Below are 17,698 nucleotides of genomic sequence, written 5' to 3'. Positions count from 1 at the left end.
GCAGCTGGTATAGATCTCTGCTGGCACAGGTGTGACAGAGGCCGCATGTCAGGTCTGTGCCAGGGCGCAGCGCCGGCACTGAGGGAGGAGCTCTGCAGCAAAGACAGTCAAGGCAGGAGAGTGGTCCTGGCAGGCAGGCTGGGGTGTTTTGGGGCAGGAGAGTGGTCCTGGCAGGCAGGGTGGGGTGTTTTAAGGCAGGAGAGTGGTCCTGGCTGGCAGACTGGGGTGTTTTGGGACAGGTGAGAGAATACTTGGGTGGGGTTGTTCAAGTCTTGAACACTTGTGTTCAAAGCTTTTCCACTTTTGGGGAGCACAAGTGATACAGTTTGATAATACAGTAAGTGTTGATAATTTTCTCGTCTGTACTGCCTATATTGTACCAGAGCTGTTCTGACAGTACCCGCACTGCCTTCTCTTTCACTGACTGCACCTGTACTGGAGCTTTACTGTGCTGAGAGTGTTGAGCAAATTACTAAAGTTTCATTTCACCTGTTAAATCCAAATAATTGCAACCAGATTCTTTAATAAAAAATCTACATCACAATTCAGCATTCCTAAATTTATAAAAGATGTAGTTTTCCTGTAGCCCAGTCCTGTTGGGGGTAAATTTGACCTGATATTCTTCATTCTTCTTTTCTCATTCTGCGGGATGCACTGAGCTGTGCTGTGATTCTGAATGACAGTGACAGATGTCAGACAGAGTTGCCAGGGTAAAGCCAGCTGCCTGGTTCCACAGTGAAATACGTTTCTTTAATTTGGAGCTTTCCAGTAAGGACAAATTGATAATTGTGCTGTGGAAAAGGGTTTTCAAGCTCTTCACCTTGCATTTAAACTTAAAACTTGAAAAACATTAAAAAGGAACAGTAGTCCCAATTTCTTAGACTGGTTATTAAATTTCAGTTAAAAAAAATTAATTGACAGTAGTATTGCAACATTTTCTAAATTCCAAATGAAGCATAAAATCGTGAACTTTGTGAAAGTACTGTAAGTTTGCCATGTTGTTGCAAACCCCTGGTCTCACCACGGGCGAGAACGAGAGTTCATGAGAACTGTGACATGAAGCGGCCCTTCCTGCTCACTAGTCTCCGTGATGACTAATGTATCGAGATGTACGAGCGAATAAGTACAGGTTGTGCGGCAGGTATTTCACCACAGAAATATTCCAATGTGATCTGCATGCAGAGTTCACAAGTAAGTAGTATCTGTCAGCAACACTTCAATATTGGGTTAAAAGAGATGTACTGTATTTACAAGCCTGATTGTTTACAATGTAATTGGGCCACTTTACCTTACTGGAAGTTTTGTTGCCTCGTTCTGAACCACAGATGATGACGGCAATATGGCACTATGCATACCTGGACATTTTGTCTATTTCTATGATGTAAAATGGAAATGTGGTTTTACATGTTACTGTGTACATTTTACTTACACTGTGATTTCAAATACACTAATTATAACGGCTCCCGTGAAGCGTAGTTCAGGACCCTATGCTGACGGTATCATCCGGAAGCAAGTGGAGAAGGACATCCGGGGAGGTACAGCAGGACTGGACGGGTAGACAGACTGGGGGGCGTGACGACGGTGATCCGGTGCTCGGGGGGGCGTGGCGAAGGGCAAACAGATCCAAACAGTCCAAGGGGGAAACCGGGGCGCAGTCCAGAGTCCAGGAACCAGGGGATCCATCCGATACAGACAAAGTTAAAATCTGGAATGGGATCCGGAACAAATATCCTTGAAGTACCCCTTTAAGAGATAGAAACTAAAATATTAAGTCAATAACATGGTTCTGAAGAACCAGTACCATAGTCATTCCTGTATTTTCATTAGGTTGCAGAAATAACAGTAAAAGATTAATTTGCATATTTTTCAAATTACGATTATGTGAATTTCTTGTTGTGCAGCTGGTAAATTACATCTGGTTTGTTCAAGTGCCAAGTTTTTCAAAAACAGACAAATAATATGGTTGTAGGACAGCTTGTAGCCCAAAGCAAAAACATTACGTTTCATAAAAAATATATGAAAAAATCAAGACTGATGTCAGAGACATTATTTGTAATGTGCATTACGTATTTGGCTATCACCTAGTGCATGATATTTTCGCAAGCATCACAGAGACACACATGTACAATTTAGGGAGAACACAAAACTAGTTGAGAGAGTGTCCTCAGCTTATACTGTAATATCTACTATTCTGATATTCAATATATTCTGTTATTAGACTTATTAGAAATGTTGGTCCTTTCATAAAAAAAAACAAATTGCTGTGCATAGAGTATAATATTTTATTTACTAATTCCTCCCTCAATGTCAGATTAGGGTAAGATCTATTTATAGTTCCTGGCTTTATTTTCTCATCCTCAGCTACAAAAGTGGTTTGATCTCAGCTAAATTAAAAGGCTGTGCTGATTCCATCCATGCTGTCTTCCTAATTAGGACTAGACGTCAAGGGTATTTCATTGTTTTTTTCCTTCTTGTGTGCAGACTATTTTTCTTGAGCAAAGTCTCCATTAATTGCAGAACTTCAAACGTCTTCCTTTCAAATCTTCCTACAAAGACATGCTGAACAGAGAAGCATATCTGGGTCAGCTTTAGCTGCATAGCAGCATACAGCACAGATCTTGTCTTCCGTTTTCACAGTTTTCTAAGAATTGTATTTATATAATACTTGTATGTTTGGCTGGGAGGCAGTTGGCTAAGGACTTTGGTTTCAAGTGAAATGAGTTTCCCCATCTCATTGCATTTTGTTCTTTTATCAAAGATACTGTATAACTGCACATCTGGAGAGCAGGCCAAGCTCCATTTCAAATCTGCAGAGGCATCATTTTTCCTTAGAAAAAAAAAGATCAAATTGTTTTCTAGAAACTCTCATTTCATGTAGGTCACATCTGACTCAGTTCTTGGGAGCTCAGCAAAACCCAGACCTGATTCTAAAGCCAGACATTTGCAGGCGGAGAATGTGAGCCCCTGGCTCTCCCGGCTCCACTGGCTCCACTCGCGAGGTGTTCGGATCGGTGCTCCTGTCCGTTTCCACACAGCGGAGCAGCCCGCCAGTGTCCTGACGCCACATGACTCCACCGCAGCGCAGGGCGGCGAGATCGTGAGGCACGCAGAGCAATGAAAGACATGAAGTACACGATGCCCCTGGGTCTCAGAATTTCTTCACTCCTTTCACTTTAATTAAGGACGATCAGACCCCATGAAAAGCAGAAAGGTGAACTTCTTCACAGTTTTTCTTTGTAGATTAGGAAAGTAAAACAACAAACCTGCCAAAAAAAACAAACATTTGAAATGTAAGAGTTGACGTTGTTACTCTGTGCCATGGTTTCTTCCCACTTAAGGTCCCCAAATAATCCGGGACTACTTTCCCACAACTTCTGCAATCCCATCACCCTCCAGGAGGGGGTGCAAGCAAGGACCTGCAGGATCACACCTGCTTCTGCTCCATGCCTGAGCTGAGACAGCTTGTTCTCAGAACATCATTTTGATCAAAACAACCAACATTTATTTGAAGGATAATGAAGCTACAGGTAGAGGAATTTGCCTAAGTGTTCTGTAATATATATTTTTTCCATCCTATCACATAACAAGACAGCCCAGAGGGGAAGGATAAAGCCTTAAGAACATATGAATAGTCCCAACAAGAGGAATCATTCAACCATCCAGCCCGTTCAGCAGTATGTTAGTAGCACATTCACTCAAGACCAGTAATATATCTAGCGCCCGCTCATTGGACTAATTCCAGAGCAGCAATATCTTTTCTATAACATGGGGACAAACCTGTACACATTATTAGGAAAGCTATTGTTCAATCCATGAAAACATACTGTAGATATACAGGATTATCACATGGAGGAGGAGAATACCGGACAGAGCTTTAGGGCAGATCTTCAGTAGGACTGCACCCATCACCATTAGCTGGTTATAGTGTACCAGAGGGATTGTCAACAAAACACTTTTTTTTTTTTTTTTTTTTTTTTTTATAAATTAATGGCACTACCATCTACAAAACCCCCACCCGGCACTACACCTGTGCACACCATTTTTAAACTCTTCATGCCACTAATTAAATCCATGTGAGAATGTGGAATTCAGTCCTTCATCAATAATCAAATAATTAACACATTGACACCCAGTGAGCCTATTTACAGGACTAAGAGGCTTTTAGTGGCCTTTTGTGGCAGGTCAGAAAAACATAAAAATGTTTTCCAATAACAATACAAAAGAGAGGAGGCCATTTGGCACATCTAGCTAATTTGATAGTTAATAGCTAAATGATCCAAGGATCTCATCCAGCTGCTTGTTGAGAGAAATCAGCGTATTGGCTGAAATGACAAGGCTGGGCAGCTTGGTCCATCAGCACTCCCACAGCCCTCTGGGTAAATAAGCAGCTCCTGACCTCAGTGTGAAATGCAGTCCTCAGGGGTGCCGAAACCTCTTATTATACCACACTTTCATTATGTACATAGTGGAAGAACCAGGATCTTATTTTTGCCTGAAATTTGGAAGGACAGCACTGTGGGTTCCTGTGTATTATATTGTCAGTGCTTGTTTAATACTTTACCACTATAATCAGCGTATGGCTTAACACCTCTCATTGTGCTAACAATGAAACATGTGAGGCATTCAGTTCTTCCTTCCTTTGAGTATGAAGCAGCTCGTGCAGTATTCTACACAAGAGGCTAAAGACATGCAGCGAGTGTTCAGGTGAATCCCACATTGTTACTCCCACTGGTGGAGTGGCATGAGCTCACCACAGTAGCAGGAGCCTGTCTGAGGAGTTAATCTGAAGTGCCTGCTACTGGGCTCCACAGAAGGAAACTGACTTCCGTGCCGAAGTATTGATTCCTCAGCAAGTGGTCACTTCTTGACTTCCTCTGTGAGAGTATTGATTCCCAATGCCAGAGAATGGACTCCAGAAGTTGTTCAGTCCAGAAGAAGCAAATCATCAGTAGCAACTCCTCTGTTAAGTAAATAGACATGAAGCATTTTTTTTCAGAGAACAGTGATCAATAGAAATGTAAAAAGAACATTTTCGTTTAACACTGACCTTAGCAGTTGAAACTTTTTACATCCTCTTCCTACACTCTTTGATTGTAGCTCTTTAAAAAATAAAATACTAACAATTCTAATGGATAAATAGCCTTTAGTGTTCCCTCTTTTTCACGCTTTCTTATCTATGGTTGTGATGCTTCTCACCTGAGTGCAGGTGACCTCGGCCATCACTCTTGGACCAGTACTCCTGCTCCAGGTCCTTATTATACTTTTTATTTTTACCACTCACACTGTCATTCTCCACAATTGAACCTATGAAAGAGCAAAACCAGACTCCATTCCACTGACGTCCGGTGTGACAGCCTGCTGGACCCCACGACATTTAAACTCCAGAGGGGAGGGGGGAGATCCGGTCAATTGGGTCACAGCCTGACATCTGCCAGGTTTGACCAGCTTCTCCAATTCAAGTGCTTCCCCCGCGCTGCCAAGAGCCATTAACAGCCACGTGCGTCCTGGCTTCCTTTCAGAGCGCCACTCATCAGCGATTCTTGATTACAGATTGGCTTCCCTGTGCCCAGAAAGGCCCTCTTGCAAGCCCTCGTGGATCCCTGCTGGTGGCGTGGTGTCCTGCCGCTCACGCGTGTGCAGGCTGCCGCTGTGCTCCTGGTCCGCGTGTGCGGGCCGGCGGCGGGAGGGTGTGGGTCCGGCGATGTGGTCAGGAAGGCCTGGGGAGTTCTGTGCTCAGAATACCCTTGATCAATTTCCTTGCTGATTTACAGGAGAGCTAGAACAGTCAAGGTTGTGAGTGGCCTACTTTCTAACTGTGATTCTGGGTCATTATCTGTGTTAGTACTATTGGGCCTAAGTGCGGTGTTTGATTTCTGTGAATTGTACAATTTTCTCAAGATGCCTGGAGGCTCCTTCAGGTAAATGATTAAGCACTTGGTTTGTTGTGTCCCTTAGACAGCGCAGAACAGTCCCTTCTTTGAGAACACAGGCGCAGTAAAGGAGTCTATTTGAGGAAAGAAACATTAAGAGAAAATTACCAGATTCTAATTATCTCAGAGAAGTCTTTACTCTCTTCCCAAAGTGGGCTTTTTGCTTAATTTTCTTGCTGTTATCAGCCGGCTGTTCTGTCATTAGCATTGAATTGGCCCAGAACTTTTCTGTCAAAAAAAGTAAATCAAGTAGCTGTGAGGTGACAATGTGGACAAGGAGATTGCAGCTAGTTTATCTAGAGATTAAAATAGGAGGAACATGTATACTGAAGCAAAGAACATTTAATGTCACCTGGAAAATATTTACTATGGACTGTCTCAGCCTTTTTACTTCGATCTGGAAGATTCGTCTTGAGTTCTCATTCTCAAGTGAGTATCCCGCCAGACTTGCTTTGCTTGATTTTGTGTGCAAGCATTTCTTTTAATGTTCTGTTTTTAAGTTTGGCAATTATTTTTTAAGAACTGGCACAGCCATTCTTTCTGCAGTTGAACATGCTCCAATATGGAAAAAAACAGTTCTGTAGGAAAACCAGTCCTATATCCCACAGAATTTTGCCACTTCCATCCAGCGCTGGCCTGAGAGGGTGCACAACCATCTTTAGAGACATGTGCACTGCCAGGCATCCGTTTTGAATCAGAGTGATGCCCTGGCCAGTGACTCAGAAGTCCGGGTCCAGCAATATGTGGAAAACAGAGAACCTCCCAAGCTGGTTACTGTATGTGTCCATGCTGTGAACTCCTGGCCAAAACTGTCAAAGGCTGGAACTCGAAACTGTAGCTACCAGGATCTGGGACTCGTTCGGTGTTCTGAGCAGGAATTGTTTCTGGATGGGATGCTTGGCAGCATCAGACAGTTTTTCAAGTCATTTTTTGGGACAAATGGTGTCTTTAAATAACATAAAAACATTTGTAGAAGCATGACAAAGAACTGCTCATGAGATGAGCTCTTCTCAAAGAGAAGCGTTTCCTGAATCCTTCAGTGGCAGCCCCACTGGGAAGATGGCAGTGCCGCCTCCCATCATGCCTATGAAATCAGGCCTGTATGTACCGCATCCAGCTTTCATGTGCCAGGCTTCAGTGAATGCTAACAGCAGCTTTCCTGTCAGGCAATGATGGGAAGAGTGGTGTCTTATATCAACAATACAAGACTTAATTATCTTAAAGACAACTCTCTTTCTCTCTGTCTCTCTCACACTCAATTACTGCTCCCTTGAAAAAGCGAAAAAAAAATGTCTGTGCGCCAAAACCGTTCCGAAATGGGGAGAAAACAGGCTCAGCCGATGACACCCACTGTCAGCAGAAGCGGATTTTTTGCTTCACTAATGCATCACATTTAATTTGAAACCTGAGCCATTTATTCTCACTCAGTACAGCACACAGCCCCTCTCCCTCGCGGGTATGCAGGAGGTGTGCGGCTTTGCTGAAGCTCCTGTCACTGTTCTGTGTGTCAGTTGAGGGATTCAGTCTTTTCACCACCCTGCTGCTGGGGGCAGGCGAGCAGGTGCTGTATGTACCTTTGTTCTCCCCCATGTGCACCCCTGTGTTCTGCATGCTATTGTTGCTTTTGTGAGATATTACTATTTTCTCACAAAGATGACAAGCGGCGATCATGTGATTATGCAAGCAGAGTACCTCGTCCACCACGTGTCAGGAACAGACGTGTGCTCTGGAAATACTACTGACAGCTATAGTCATGTATTCCGGTTCTGCCCACCTCTGTTTTGTTATAACGGCCTGGTGAATATTGTTGTGTGAGTAAACCAGGCTGCGATTAAACATCAAAGGGCAGTTTCATACCACAGCTCAGCTCATTTGGAAAGCAGGAATGAAACTGTTGGAAGTGTGCGAGCATGCCGTTTCAAGACTATTTTCATAGCTGCAAGATGTGCTTAGTAGACAAAGTGATCACTGTCATTTTCTGCTTTTCTAAACTGCATGATGATTGTCCCATCAGCATTCCTTGTAGCAACTGGACAAAATCTAGAAACTGGCCAGGGGGCAACATCAGGTACCAGTTCGTGTTCCAATCTCGCTGTGACCTTAAGAGCTACGATTCTCTACCTTAGATGAATAGGTGGGATACATTTTAAAAAACAAGAAGGAATGCAAGTGTAAATGCTCACGGTCGAATAGCCTTGTACAATAGCATGACAATGCTGCTATAACAAGCTCTTTACGCTAGCTAGCAGGGTTACAAATGACTGCATTGAAATATTAAATTTAGCACGATCCTACAAAATCGATGTCATAAGGACATCTTGTTCCTTGACTTAGAAATTGGAAAATTTACTTAAAACACAGCTTGCGAGAGAGGCTTATCTCTTTTAATTCTCCTTTGTTGAAACAGAAATGCTATTTAATTGTCTGAGTGAAAATGTGCAAGTCAATACAGAGTATGTATTTTCAGAACGAGCTCCACTTAACTGGAAGAGGGTCTCTGTTACTGACGTACCGAACTGGTCACGGACAAAAGTGTCAAACCGGTGTTAAAGTATAATGTTGCTGTGAGTGCTATTGAAAATAATTTTTTTTCAACACTTCCAGTATATTTCAGAGATGCATCTTAAGATGCGGAGTCATCACGGTCTTCAGGTTGGGTGCTGAAGGAATCCAGTCCAGGAGCCACTGTCCCCCTGTTTCCCTCAGCAGTGGCACTTTCAGGAAGCTGGCCTGTGCTCTTCACAGCTTCCTCCTTGGGTCAGGCAGTGAGGAGGACTTTGCCAATATAGAGCCGAGCTGAACACAGTTCAGCCCCGCTGGCTGATTTTCAGACACTGCTCTGTTCTGGAATGTGGCTTGGATTACGGCCTTTGTTGTGATGTTCCTCTAGTCAAGCTCATGGCTTTGTCAGCAGAGACACAGCTGTGTGTCGCCATGGAGGGCTGCCAGGCCCGGCCTCCTGCACGCTCGCAAACACGCCCTGGCGCCGCGTGGCATTGCAGGTTTCTTGATTTATCTCAGAGTTTCAGTGTGATTAATGGCATTTACAACATTTTGTATCATTTTGAAGGCGATTAAGGACTTCACCCGACGCAGGTCTAAAAGTGCAGCATCACTGACCCCTTAAAGCACAAAACAGTGTAGAGTTATAATAAAGAAGTCATTTGCAAAGAATGTACGGCAAGCAATGAAACTAAATATATTGGGGAGGTTTCTCTTGCAAATGAGTGATACACAGCATAATTCAAAGTATTCCACAATATTACCCCTTATAAATTGTTGTGACTAATAGTCAGTAGTTCCTTCTATGTCAAATGCTGTACAGAAATGCTAATGAGAGCTAATAAGCACCTTTGTGTCATGGGGCTATATACTGTCAGGAGACTTGTGCAGGAGAGAAGTTACCCAGTGATGCAGTTTTGCTATTATAGCTGACTGAGCAGGTATTGTGTAATGTCTGATCTTAAATGTGCATATTTTTAGTATAAGAAAAAATAAAGAACTGGATGTAAGGACTGGGATGTAGTATGAAGACATGCTTATTTTTTATTTCACCTACTAAGCTCAGATAAATCCCCCCCCCCACACTTGCCATTTGCTTCTCTCATCACTTGTTATAACATGATTCTTGTTGGAGGGGTGGTGGTCAGTGCTGCAGGTCACTGCTCTTGGGTCCAGGGTCCCTGATATAAGGGGAAGCTGTGTGAGCCTCCCCTGTTCTCACGCAGGGGTTTGTGCACCGAAGGCTGGCTGTCCAGGCTAGCTGGCAACTCGACATTGCCCCCTCGCAGGTGCCTGAGTGCTTGTGTCCTGCAGTGGACTGGCATCGTGTCCGGGGCCTGGTCCTGCCCTGTGCCCTGTTCCTGTCGGATTAGGCTCCCCATGACTCTCTGAAGGGGTTTCTGTCGTGCATGGATGGATTATTCTTTCGGCACTTTAAAAGCAGTTTGCAATGTACGGAGAAGGAGAGAAGAGATTATTTCTTGGGGAAGGGGGTTAAAATTGCATGTGCAGCATCCTGGTAGTGGTGTTACTCAGGAGAGCAGCAGATCTTGCTATGGACAACTGGATTGTGCCTTTTGCAAACTTCAGAGTCTTCATAAGTGTTAAACATGAAGCATTTGAGCTCAAGAATGTGAGAGACAAACAACACATGTGCATGACATTTAATTTTGAACAGCACAGGATATCAAAACCAGTTAGGTTGTTAAATTTAGAATCTCCAATTATTTTTGTTATACCTACCGTTTTAGGGAAAAAAAGTTATATGTTTTCCTGTCACAGCTGTCAGGATTCTAACCCTGTTACCGCACACAGGGCAGAAAGAGGAAGTGCAGACAGACTCCTCCCCTCATCCACCTTTGAGCCAATCGTTGTCACAGACAGAGCTGTCAGAGCTGATTTGAGGAGAGGCCTGCACACAGTCTGCGTGTCTACAAGTGTGTGGGAGGCCAAAGGGAGAGCTGTATCACTAAAAGAGCCCTGGTAACTGATCCCACCCCCCCCTTTGCAGTGCTCAACTACTCTGTTATAAAATTCCTTCTTTCTATGAAGCACATATTCCATAAGCATATCAATGAAATAATTTTCCCCTCTAAGAAATTTTGAAAGCATTAGTTTACTGTAAGTCTAAACTTTTTGGGGGGCTGACTTAAAACAAGCCAAGGAAAAGACTGGATTAAATATTTTTTTTATTAGGTGTTAAATTAATTTATGCAAATATATGTTGCCTGAATGTATCCTAAACGTAACTAACATCTTCGTCCTTTGCAGCATTAACATTCATTATAAAAGATTAGAAATACAAAATGTTACAATAAACATAATGCATATTTATGTAGACAGTCTATATTTGTAAACAACCCATAATATCAAGATTTTTCTTATACATGTAATTGACCAGTGTAGGAGACATACCTATTAGGAAAAGTTACTCTTCCCTACAAATAATGAGACGCAGATCAGTGACAAAAAGATTGACTCTTCTCTCTTTGGTCAGAATATGCGGATGATGCACATTTGGGCTTAAATGTCAAAATAGGCTGCTGTGCCCTCTGACAGCTTTGTCAGCATTGTGTAAATAAAACAACACATTGCAAATTAACTGAATAACTGACATGTTGGCCTCTCTTCCCATGTTCCTTATTTTGGCCAAATAAATACCTAAGAGCAACTGCACTGCAGGTTTGACTGCATTAGACCTATTCGAAACAAGTGTTCAATGTGGCATTAAATCAGTCGTGTTTGTTGATCTGCACTTCACTACAATTGCAAAAGTATAATCTACATCATGTGCTCAGTAGATCACTGCTTTGGTCTTACAGCAGTCAAGCTTGCGTTCAGCGAGGCAATATGGAGTCTTAGCTTTGTTCAGTAGAAACAATCCTGGTCTGAACTGGCTTTGAATTCAGTGCAGCTCCTGTTGTCTGTGAGACACACTCTAGTCACCATATCGGTTACCTTGTACCCTCTTGTAAGTTGCCAGAAGACAAGGACCAGGGTGAGTCATCCTTAACGTGTAGTGCACATCACAACAGTGAGTCTCGTTGTATTTTTAATGAGCCATCTTGTGAAGCTTGAAGGAGTTAGTAGGGAAGAGCTGACCTTTTCTTCACATTTGACCAGGTAGCCTGTGAGTATTAGACAAGCCCAGTGGGGACTCTGTGTTTATGATGTACCAACTGCACGAACTCAAACACCAGCCTGGAGGTTTGCTTAAAGATTTAAACAGTATCAGGTGGTGCAGCAGGAGAAACAAAATTAATATAAGAATTACTACAAGAGTCTATCAGGTTAGTGTCCACGTATTGCCAATATTTTTCATCCATGGCGATTAGCTTCATGGACCATTCATTTGTCTGATTATTTACCTCTAAGTCATGAGACACTAAATGAAATAAAAACCCAGAGCGAGCTGACCAGGAGGTTTTAGGCTGTGCAGTTTTAAAAACGGTAGCAGCAGCGTGTTGGGAGATCATGGGTTGAACTTCCCAGTTGGGGCGTAACTGAAGCTGTGCTGGAGGTGTTGTCAGGTGAAGTGGTCAGACAGGTGGGGAAGCTGTAGTATTGTAAGAGCAATACTGTGAAGAGCAAGAGCTGATATGTCTGTGATTAAGGGGCGTGACCACCAGTCAGCATGCTTCTTCTGGAGAAATTCAGGTGTCCCATGATTACCTCTGATGAATTGGCTTCTTTGATTTGTGTTTTAATTGAAGTCATTCACTCTTGAAAATAATGCTTGTGACGAGATAAAAAGTAAGTTTTACAGTGGGATCGCTTTTGCAGTTTTCAGTATGAATTTAAAGACTGAAAATGTTGCAGTGGTAGATCCTACATTAATGAACAATTTATTTGTAAAGGTTTTTTAAGTGTTTTTAATTTCTTATAGAAAAAACTTTTGTTGATCTGTCTGTTTATTACACATAAACTGCTTAATGCATTTTTAAACAGATCTGACTTTTTTTGGAGTATCTCCCTCAAGAAACGTAATTTTAAAAACTTTTTCAAACTGAAAAAGGTTCACAAAAATGGATGTCGAATATTGACATTACATTACCTAGTGTTAAAATACTTAAAATACTGTCTCCTGGGTTTAAAGAAATAAAATGCCTTTGTGAATCCGAGAACTCAGACAATATGAAAATTAAATCAATCTTAATTTTGACAAGGTTTTTCGCCAAGCAAATGAATTTGAAGCAAGAGAGGCAAAGAGCCCTTAGTGGAACAAATTCATCACGTTCCCCGTGTTTTCAGGCCCAAGTGTATGTGAAGCAGTCAGAGCAGATCCTACCTTGAGCAGATGTTCCTCAGTGAACATTATTGCTGTTCTCCAGTACTTTGCCTTGGTGTGGTAGTCATCCCTGTCCTTTCTGATAGCTTCAACATGGCGCACTGCCTGCCTGAAGCCTCGGGACTCTGATGCATCGTCAGTCTGTTCATCTGTTCCGTCTCCCTGGGGGAGAGAAGAGAGGGAGCAGAGTGAGGGAGAGGGGGAGGGGACTTTGAAATTGTTTTTATGAGCCCAGAGAACACAGCTAGTTAAAGAAATAAACTGCATCAAAGATCATTACCTTTATGTGTGAAAGATTTTTGCACAGCCTTGCCCTCAGAGATGTGTCCCTCTGTGTGACTCCTCAGTTATGGCTCTGTTTGTCTTGTCAGATGTTAATTTTGAAATTATAATAATGTGAAATATAAAGTAATACATCAATAGCAGTATAATGTGGAAAAAAGTGTTGCTGTTCTCAGTTCAAATGAAAAACCTAGAAAGAATACATCGTAATGTGGACCAGCTAGGGGTGCTCAGTCCTTCAGCACTTTTAAAGATAATGTTGCCTTTGCATTTCCCTCTTTAAAATACCTGCCTTTGTCGCCAGATTTTTTGAAAAGTTAAAGACAAAGCAGGTCCAAGCTCAAATTAGTCAAGCAAAAAGGTTTGTACAGCCTATAACACTCAAACTCAGGGAACTTTTAGTTCAGGTCAGCTCTTAATGACCCACATCAGCTTGTTGTTGGACCGGTTGAACAGCTTTCCTCTGCTCCTCAGGGCTGGAGTTTAACAAAGGCCTGGGAACCCATCAAACACCGGGAGGCTGGATGGAAGACACTAGCACTTACAGTTACAGTGATAATTCAGTAGCACACATGATGCCAGCAGTCATAGTGCTGTTCAACGCAGCACAACTACAGCACTACATTTCACTTTAAATTAGAAGCTCAGTCTTTGACACTACAAGTCCCTGTTCTTCAAAGCGAAAAACTGAGTCATTAAAAATGAAACAGATTCTATGGGCTCCCACATTCAGGGGATTAGCATTGAATTATATATATCCACTCTTGTTCTTAAAAAATGGAATCTGTTTTTCAATATCGAAACTATCTACTCTCTAGGTTAAACTAAAACAACACTAAAATACAGTATGCATGAAGCTGAGAGTCATATCGCGCAGCTACTGCACTCTGAAGCTCTCTGTCTGTTGTGGTGTCCTGTGAGCTCTCATGCCAGGATTCTGCCCCCTCCTCAGACACATCGTCTCTCTGTAGGCCTGCCTCTCTCCTGCTCGTGCTCTGCTGTTTCCACAGAGCACATCATCAGGGCTGTGTTTGCATATAGGAGTACTTAACGATGAATGACAAATTGCACCTGAAATCAATGTTTTTCTGGAATACTAAAACAGAATAAAGGCTTTGGGTGTAGTGCGTAAGGGACGGGGTGTATGAGCCTGTTGTGTTGGGTGTGCAGTATGAGAGGCGTGTTGAACAACTGAAAGACACGCAAGCATTAAAAAGCTTTTACTTAATGGACAGATTTTCTTTAATACTTCACTGATATCATTAATATTTGGTGTGGAAACAGAGCAGTGCATTCTGCCTTTATTAAGCATGCATTAATGCCTATTTAATCAGTATAAAATAACTAGAATAAAAATTGCTTATAAAGGGCATTACTTGCTATAAAAGCAATCAGGACAACGTTAACTATTTTCTAGAGCTTCTGGGAAATCCAAGTGCTCTGCCACTTTTTGAAAATCTTGAAAATCTATCCTGGTTCAGCTGTCTGACAATTCAGGACATTTGAGCGATGTGCATTCCACTCCTCCCCTTCCGAAGATAATTGCTTTGCTTTTTACATTTTTTTCTTATCTTGAAAATAAATCCTTTGAATTTGTTGTTACTCATCTGGGAATTAAATGTGCAGTGAATGGTTTTGTTGATGAGTGCATACTTATTGTATTACTGTTCTTTTGTTTCTTTAGGATAATCAGATTTTAGGACTACAGTTGCACTAAAAAATAGAATATTTAATACACTGTACATTTTCACATTGTACAAGAATATGAATATTTTGGGGTTTTAAATCCTGTCCTGAATTTAAATACATTTTTTTTTAATATAGCTGTAAAGTGTCAAGTAATAATGTCCTAAAATAGAAATACTCTCAGAAGCTTGTTTGTTTTGGCAAGCAACTGACTACAGATTTTGACAGAAGTAGATGTTTTGTGGAGAATTTGTTTGGAAAGCAAAATGATTGTAACTAAATGTAGTTGTTTCTTAGGAGCCTTATTAGCCAGCAGCCATATCACCCTGCAACTCACAACTGGCAGCCCACTGCAGCTAAGCAGGTGTGAGCCTGGTCAGTACCTGGATGAGAGACCTCTTGGGAAGAGGTGGGCCAACAGGAGGGGCCCACCATGCGGTCCATGTGAGTCCTAATGCGCCACATAGCGACAGGGACACTATACTATAAACAGGCACCGTCCTTCAGTGGCCAGGGTGTTTCTCGAAATTTCCCATTGGCCCTTACCAATCATGGCCTCCTAATAATCCCCATCTATGAATTGGCTTCATCACTCTGCTCTCCTCCCCACTGAGAGCTGTTGTGTGGTGAGTGTACTGGCGCACTGTGACTGCCGTCGCATCATCCAGGTGGGGCTGCACACTGGTGGTGGTGGAGGGGAGTCCCCATTACCTGTAAAGCGCTTTGAGTGGAGCGTCCAGAAAAGCGCTGTATAAGTGTAAGCAATTATTAATGATATTATTATTAAACGCGAAGCGTGGTGCGGGGTGCCTACTCCGGAAGTAAGCGGAGAAGGACATCCGGGGGAGGTACAGCAGGATTGGACGGGTTGACAGACGGGGGGGCGTGACGACGGTGATGCGGTGCTCGGGGGGGGGCGTGGCGCAGGCAGACGAGTCCAAACAGCCCAAGGGGGAATCCGGGGCGCAGACCAGGATCCAAAAACTGGGGATCCATCCAAAACAAATTAGGGTGAAAATCCGGAACAGGAACAAGAAGTTAAAAAAGTAACGAGGAAGCCGATGCCGCCGGGTCTCTCCTGGACCCGTTGGTTCCGGGTGTCCATCTCCCAGTGCTGAGCGAGGGGTAGCGAGAGCACCAGACTTGAATAAGGGGGCAGGACTGGGGGCAGGTGCACATAATCGACTAAAATACGAAAGGGTCGGCGCGCCCTTTAAGAGGAGGGACCCCGATCGTGACACCTTATCTTTCAAATGGAGGTGTCTATTACAGGAGACAATGTACAATACAAATTAAGGTGTGGATGTATTTGATTTTAAAAGTTGTCTAATACAAATGCTTGCATCTTAATTAGTAACAAACCATTAGGTACTGGAAACATTTGCAAAAGTGAAAGCGGTGGATGTCTGCTTGTGTTTACATCACAACGATAATGGAATGGCAAAAACAACATGAAAATGACTGGTTCTTGTAAGTACTTGGTTTTCTCAACTAGACAGAACTACTCTTAAATATTAATATTCTTAACCACTCATACCAATTCAGCTACCATTAACGGTTTCAATTTGAACTTCCAATTTACTGTTGGAAGTAGTTGCAATAGTACCTCTTATTGCAAAAATAATGTATAGTTTCTTTTATCTTTTAATAATAATTGTTATTGGGCTATGCATTATTGGCACACTGGGTAGCATTGCTGCTATTGGGTAGCATTGCTGCTGTATAAATTCTATTCAATTCTGGACCTGGGGTGCTACTGTATACAGTATCTGTGGCTGGATGGATAACATTTATTTTCTATTCTCTGTGACCATATTGCAAATTCATTACACTTTCCACCCATTAGGGTTAAAACCATTAGTTTTAAGAATGGAAAAAAATGCAAGAATGGTAAATTAATCTTCACTTTAATTTTGTCACACTAGTTCTGTGTCAAAATCTGAAATGTCCTGAATATCAGATGGACGGTGTTTCGTGTTTGAAGTCATATTCAGAGAGAATTTCATTACAGCAAAGCAGCAAGGTTACAAAGCAACAGATCTGCAGTGGTTCTGAGAGCAGCACTGCAAGTGAGCAGAGCTGAGCAGGACCTGTGGCTGTCAGCATGTGGGGAGAAAGCGTGGCTCTTCTCCGGGGAAATGAAACCTCCTCAGGGTGTCTTCCCCAGCCGCAGTAAGGGATTCGGCTCTGGCAGCCGGGAGGATGGATTCAGCCTTGGGTGGCTCTCGCGAGGTGCTGTGTAATGGATCTTGCTGTTACAAACCCACTCCCGGGTTCTTGAGGTCTGGAGCTAAAAGAAGAACAGTCTGAGTTTTCAAGCTGGCTGTACCCCCTCTATCCAGAGTTTTACAGGCTTTTACAGAGTCTTGCTTTAAAGTTTTTTTCTGTCTGACAGCACCCTATGTACTGTAGTTGATCTGCGAAATCCTGTTTCCAGTAGACCAATCTCTCCTGTAAAATGTATTTCCTCTCTGGAAAAACATTCATTATTTTTGCAAGGAAACCAAGTGTTTTCTTTAAGTGTGATTTGAAATCCATCGATTGTAAATGGCATTAATTGCAATTGAAAATAAGTAATTTTGTACTTTGATATTCTTATTAAAACCTCTGTGTTTCGGAGTGGTCCCAGCTGTGGTTCAGGGTACGAGTGGTACAGTCCCCGTGGACGGTGCCTTTTTGTGAATGTGGAATCACAGCCCAGATGTGCACTGGCCAGCTGTGTGACACTTGATGAATTTCAGGTAATCAGAATTGCTAGTCTGATGCCTGTAAAAGCTGCAGAAATGTAGTTTGCAAGCTGCTTCTTGGCCTGCCCTATTCTGGAAGTGAACTGTACTGTACATCTCTGTCCACTGTGCACTGTGTGCTAGCACGCGAGTGTCTTAGTTCTGCATGCCATGATCTGTGGGTTGACAATGAATGTGAAACAATTCTTCATTGTTTTCATGGTTGAAACTCTGTGCTATATTGTAAAACCTGCCCCTAAGAATGAAGCTCAGGTTCTGAGAGC

The 17,698-nt window shown here is 42.6% G+C and overlaps 1 protein-coding gene across 3 annotated transcripts in view; it reads left to right on the top strand.

Moving 5' to 3' along the window:
• Positions 1 to 17,698, top strand: part of LOC148650755 (protein phosphatase 3 catalytic subunit alpha-like) — a 102,702-nt gene that overhangs the window by 10,520 nt on the left and 74,484 nt on the right. The window contains exon 1 of one of the 3 annotated variants that reach the window (XM_088604881.1): positions 15,896 to 16,158. The exons of the other annotated variants lie outside the window; for them this stretch is intronic. Coding sequence (XP_088461007.1) covers positions 16,140 to 16,158 — 19 coding nt within the window. The 5' untranslated portion in view covers positions 15,896 to 16,139. Of the gene's footprint in view, positions 1 to 15,895; positions 16,159 to 17,698 lie in introns of those variants that run through there. 3 annotated transcript variants of the gene reach the window in all.

The sequence above is a fragment of the Lepisosteus platostomus genome, chromosome 13 (genome assembly GCF_059453375.1).
Source record: "Lepisosteus platostomus isolate fLepPlt1 chromosome 13, fLepPlt1.hap1, whole genome shotgun sequence".
In the NCBI taxonomy this organism is placed as follows: domain Eukaryota; kingdom Metazoa; phylum Chordata; class Actinopteri; order Semionotiformes; family Lepisosteidae; genus Lepisosteus; species Lepisosteus platostomus.
Note: the sequence above shows the minus strand (reverse complement) of the source record. Positions and strands in the feature narration are given on the sequence as shown.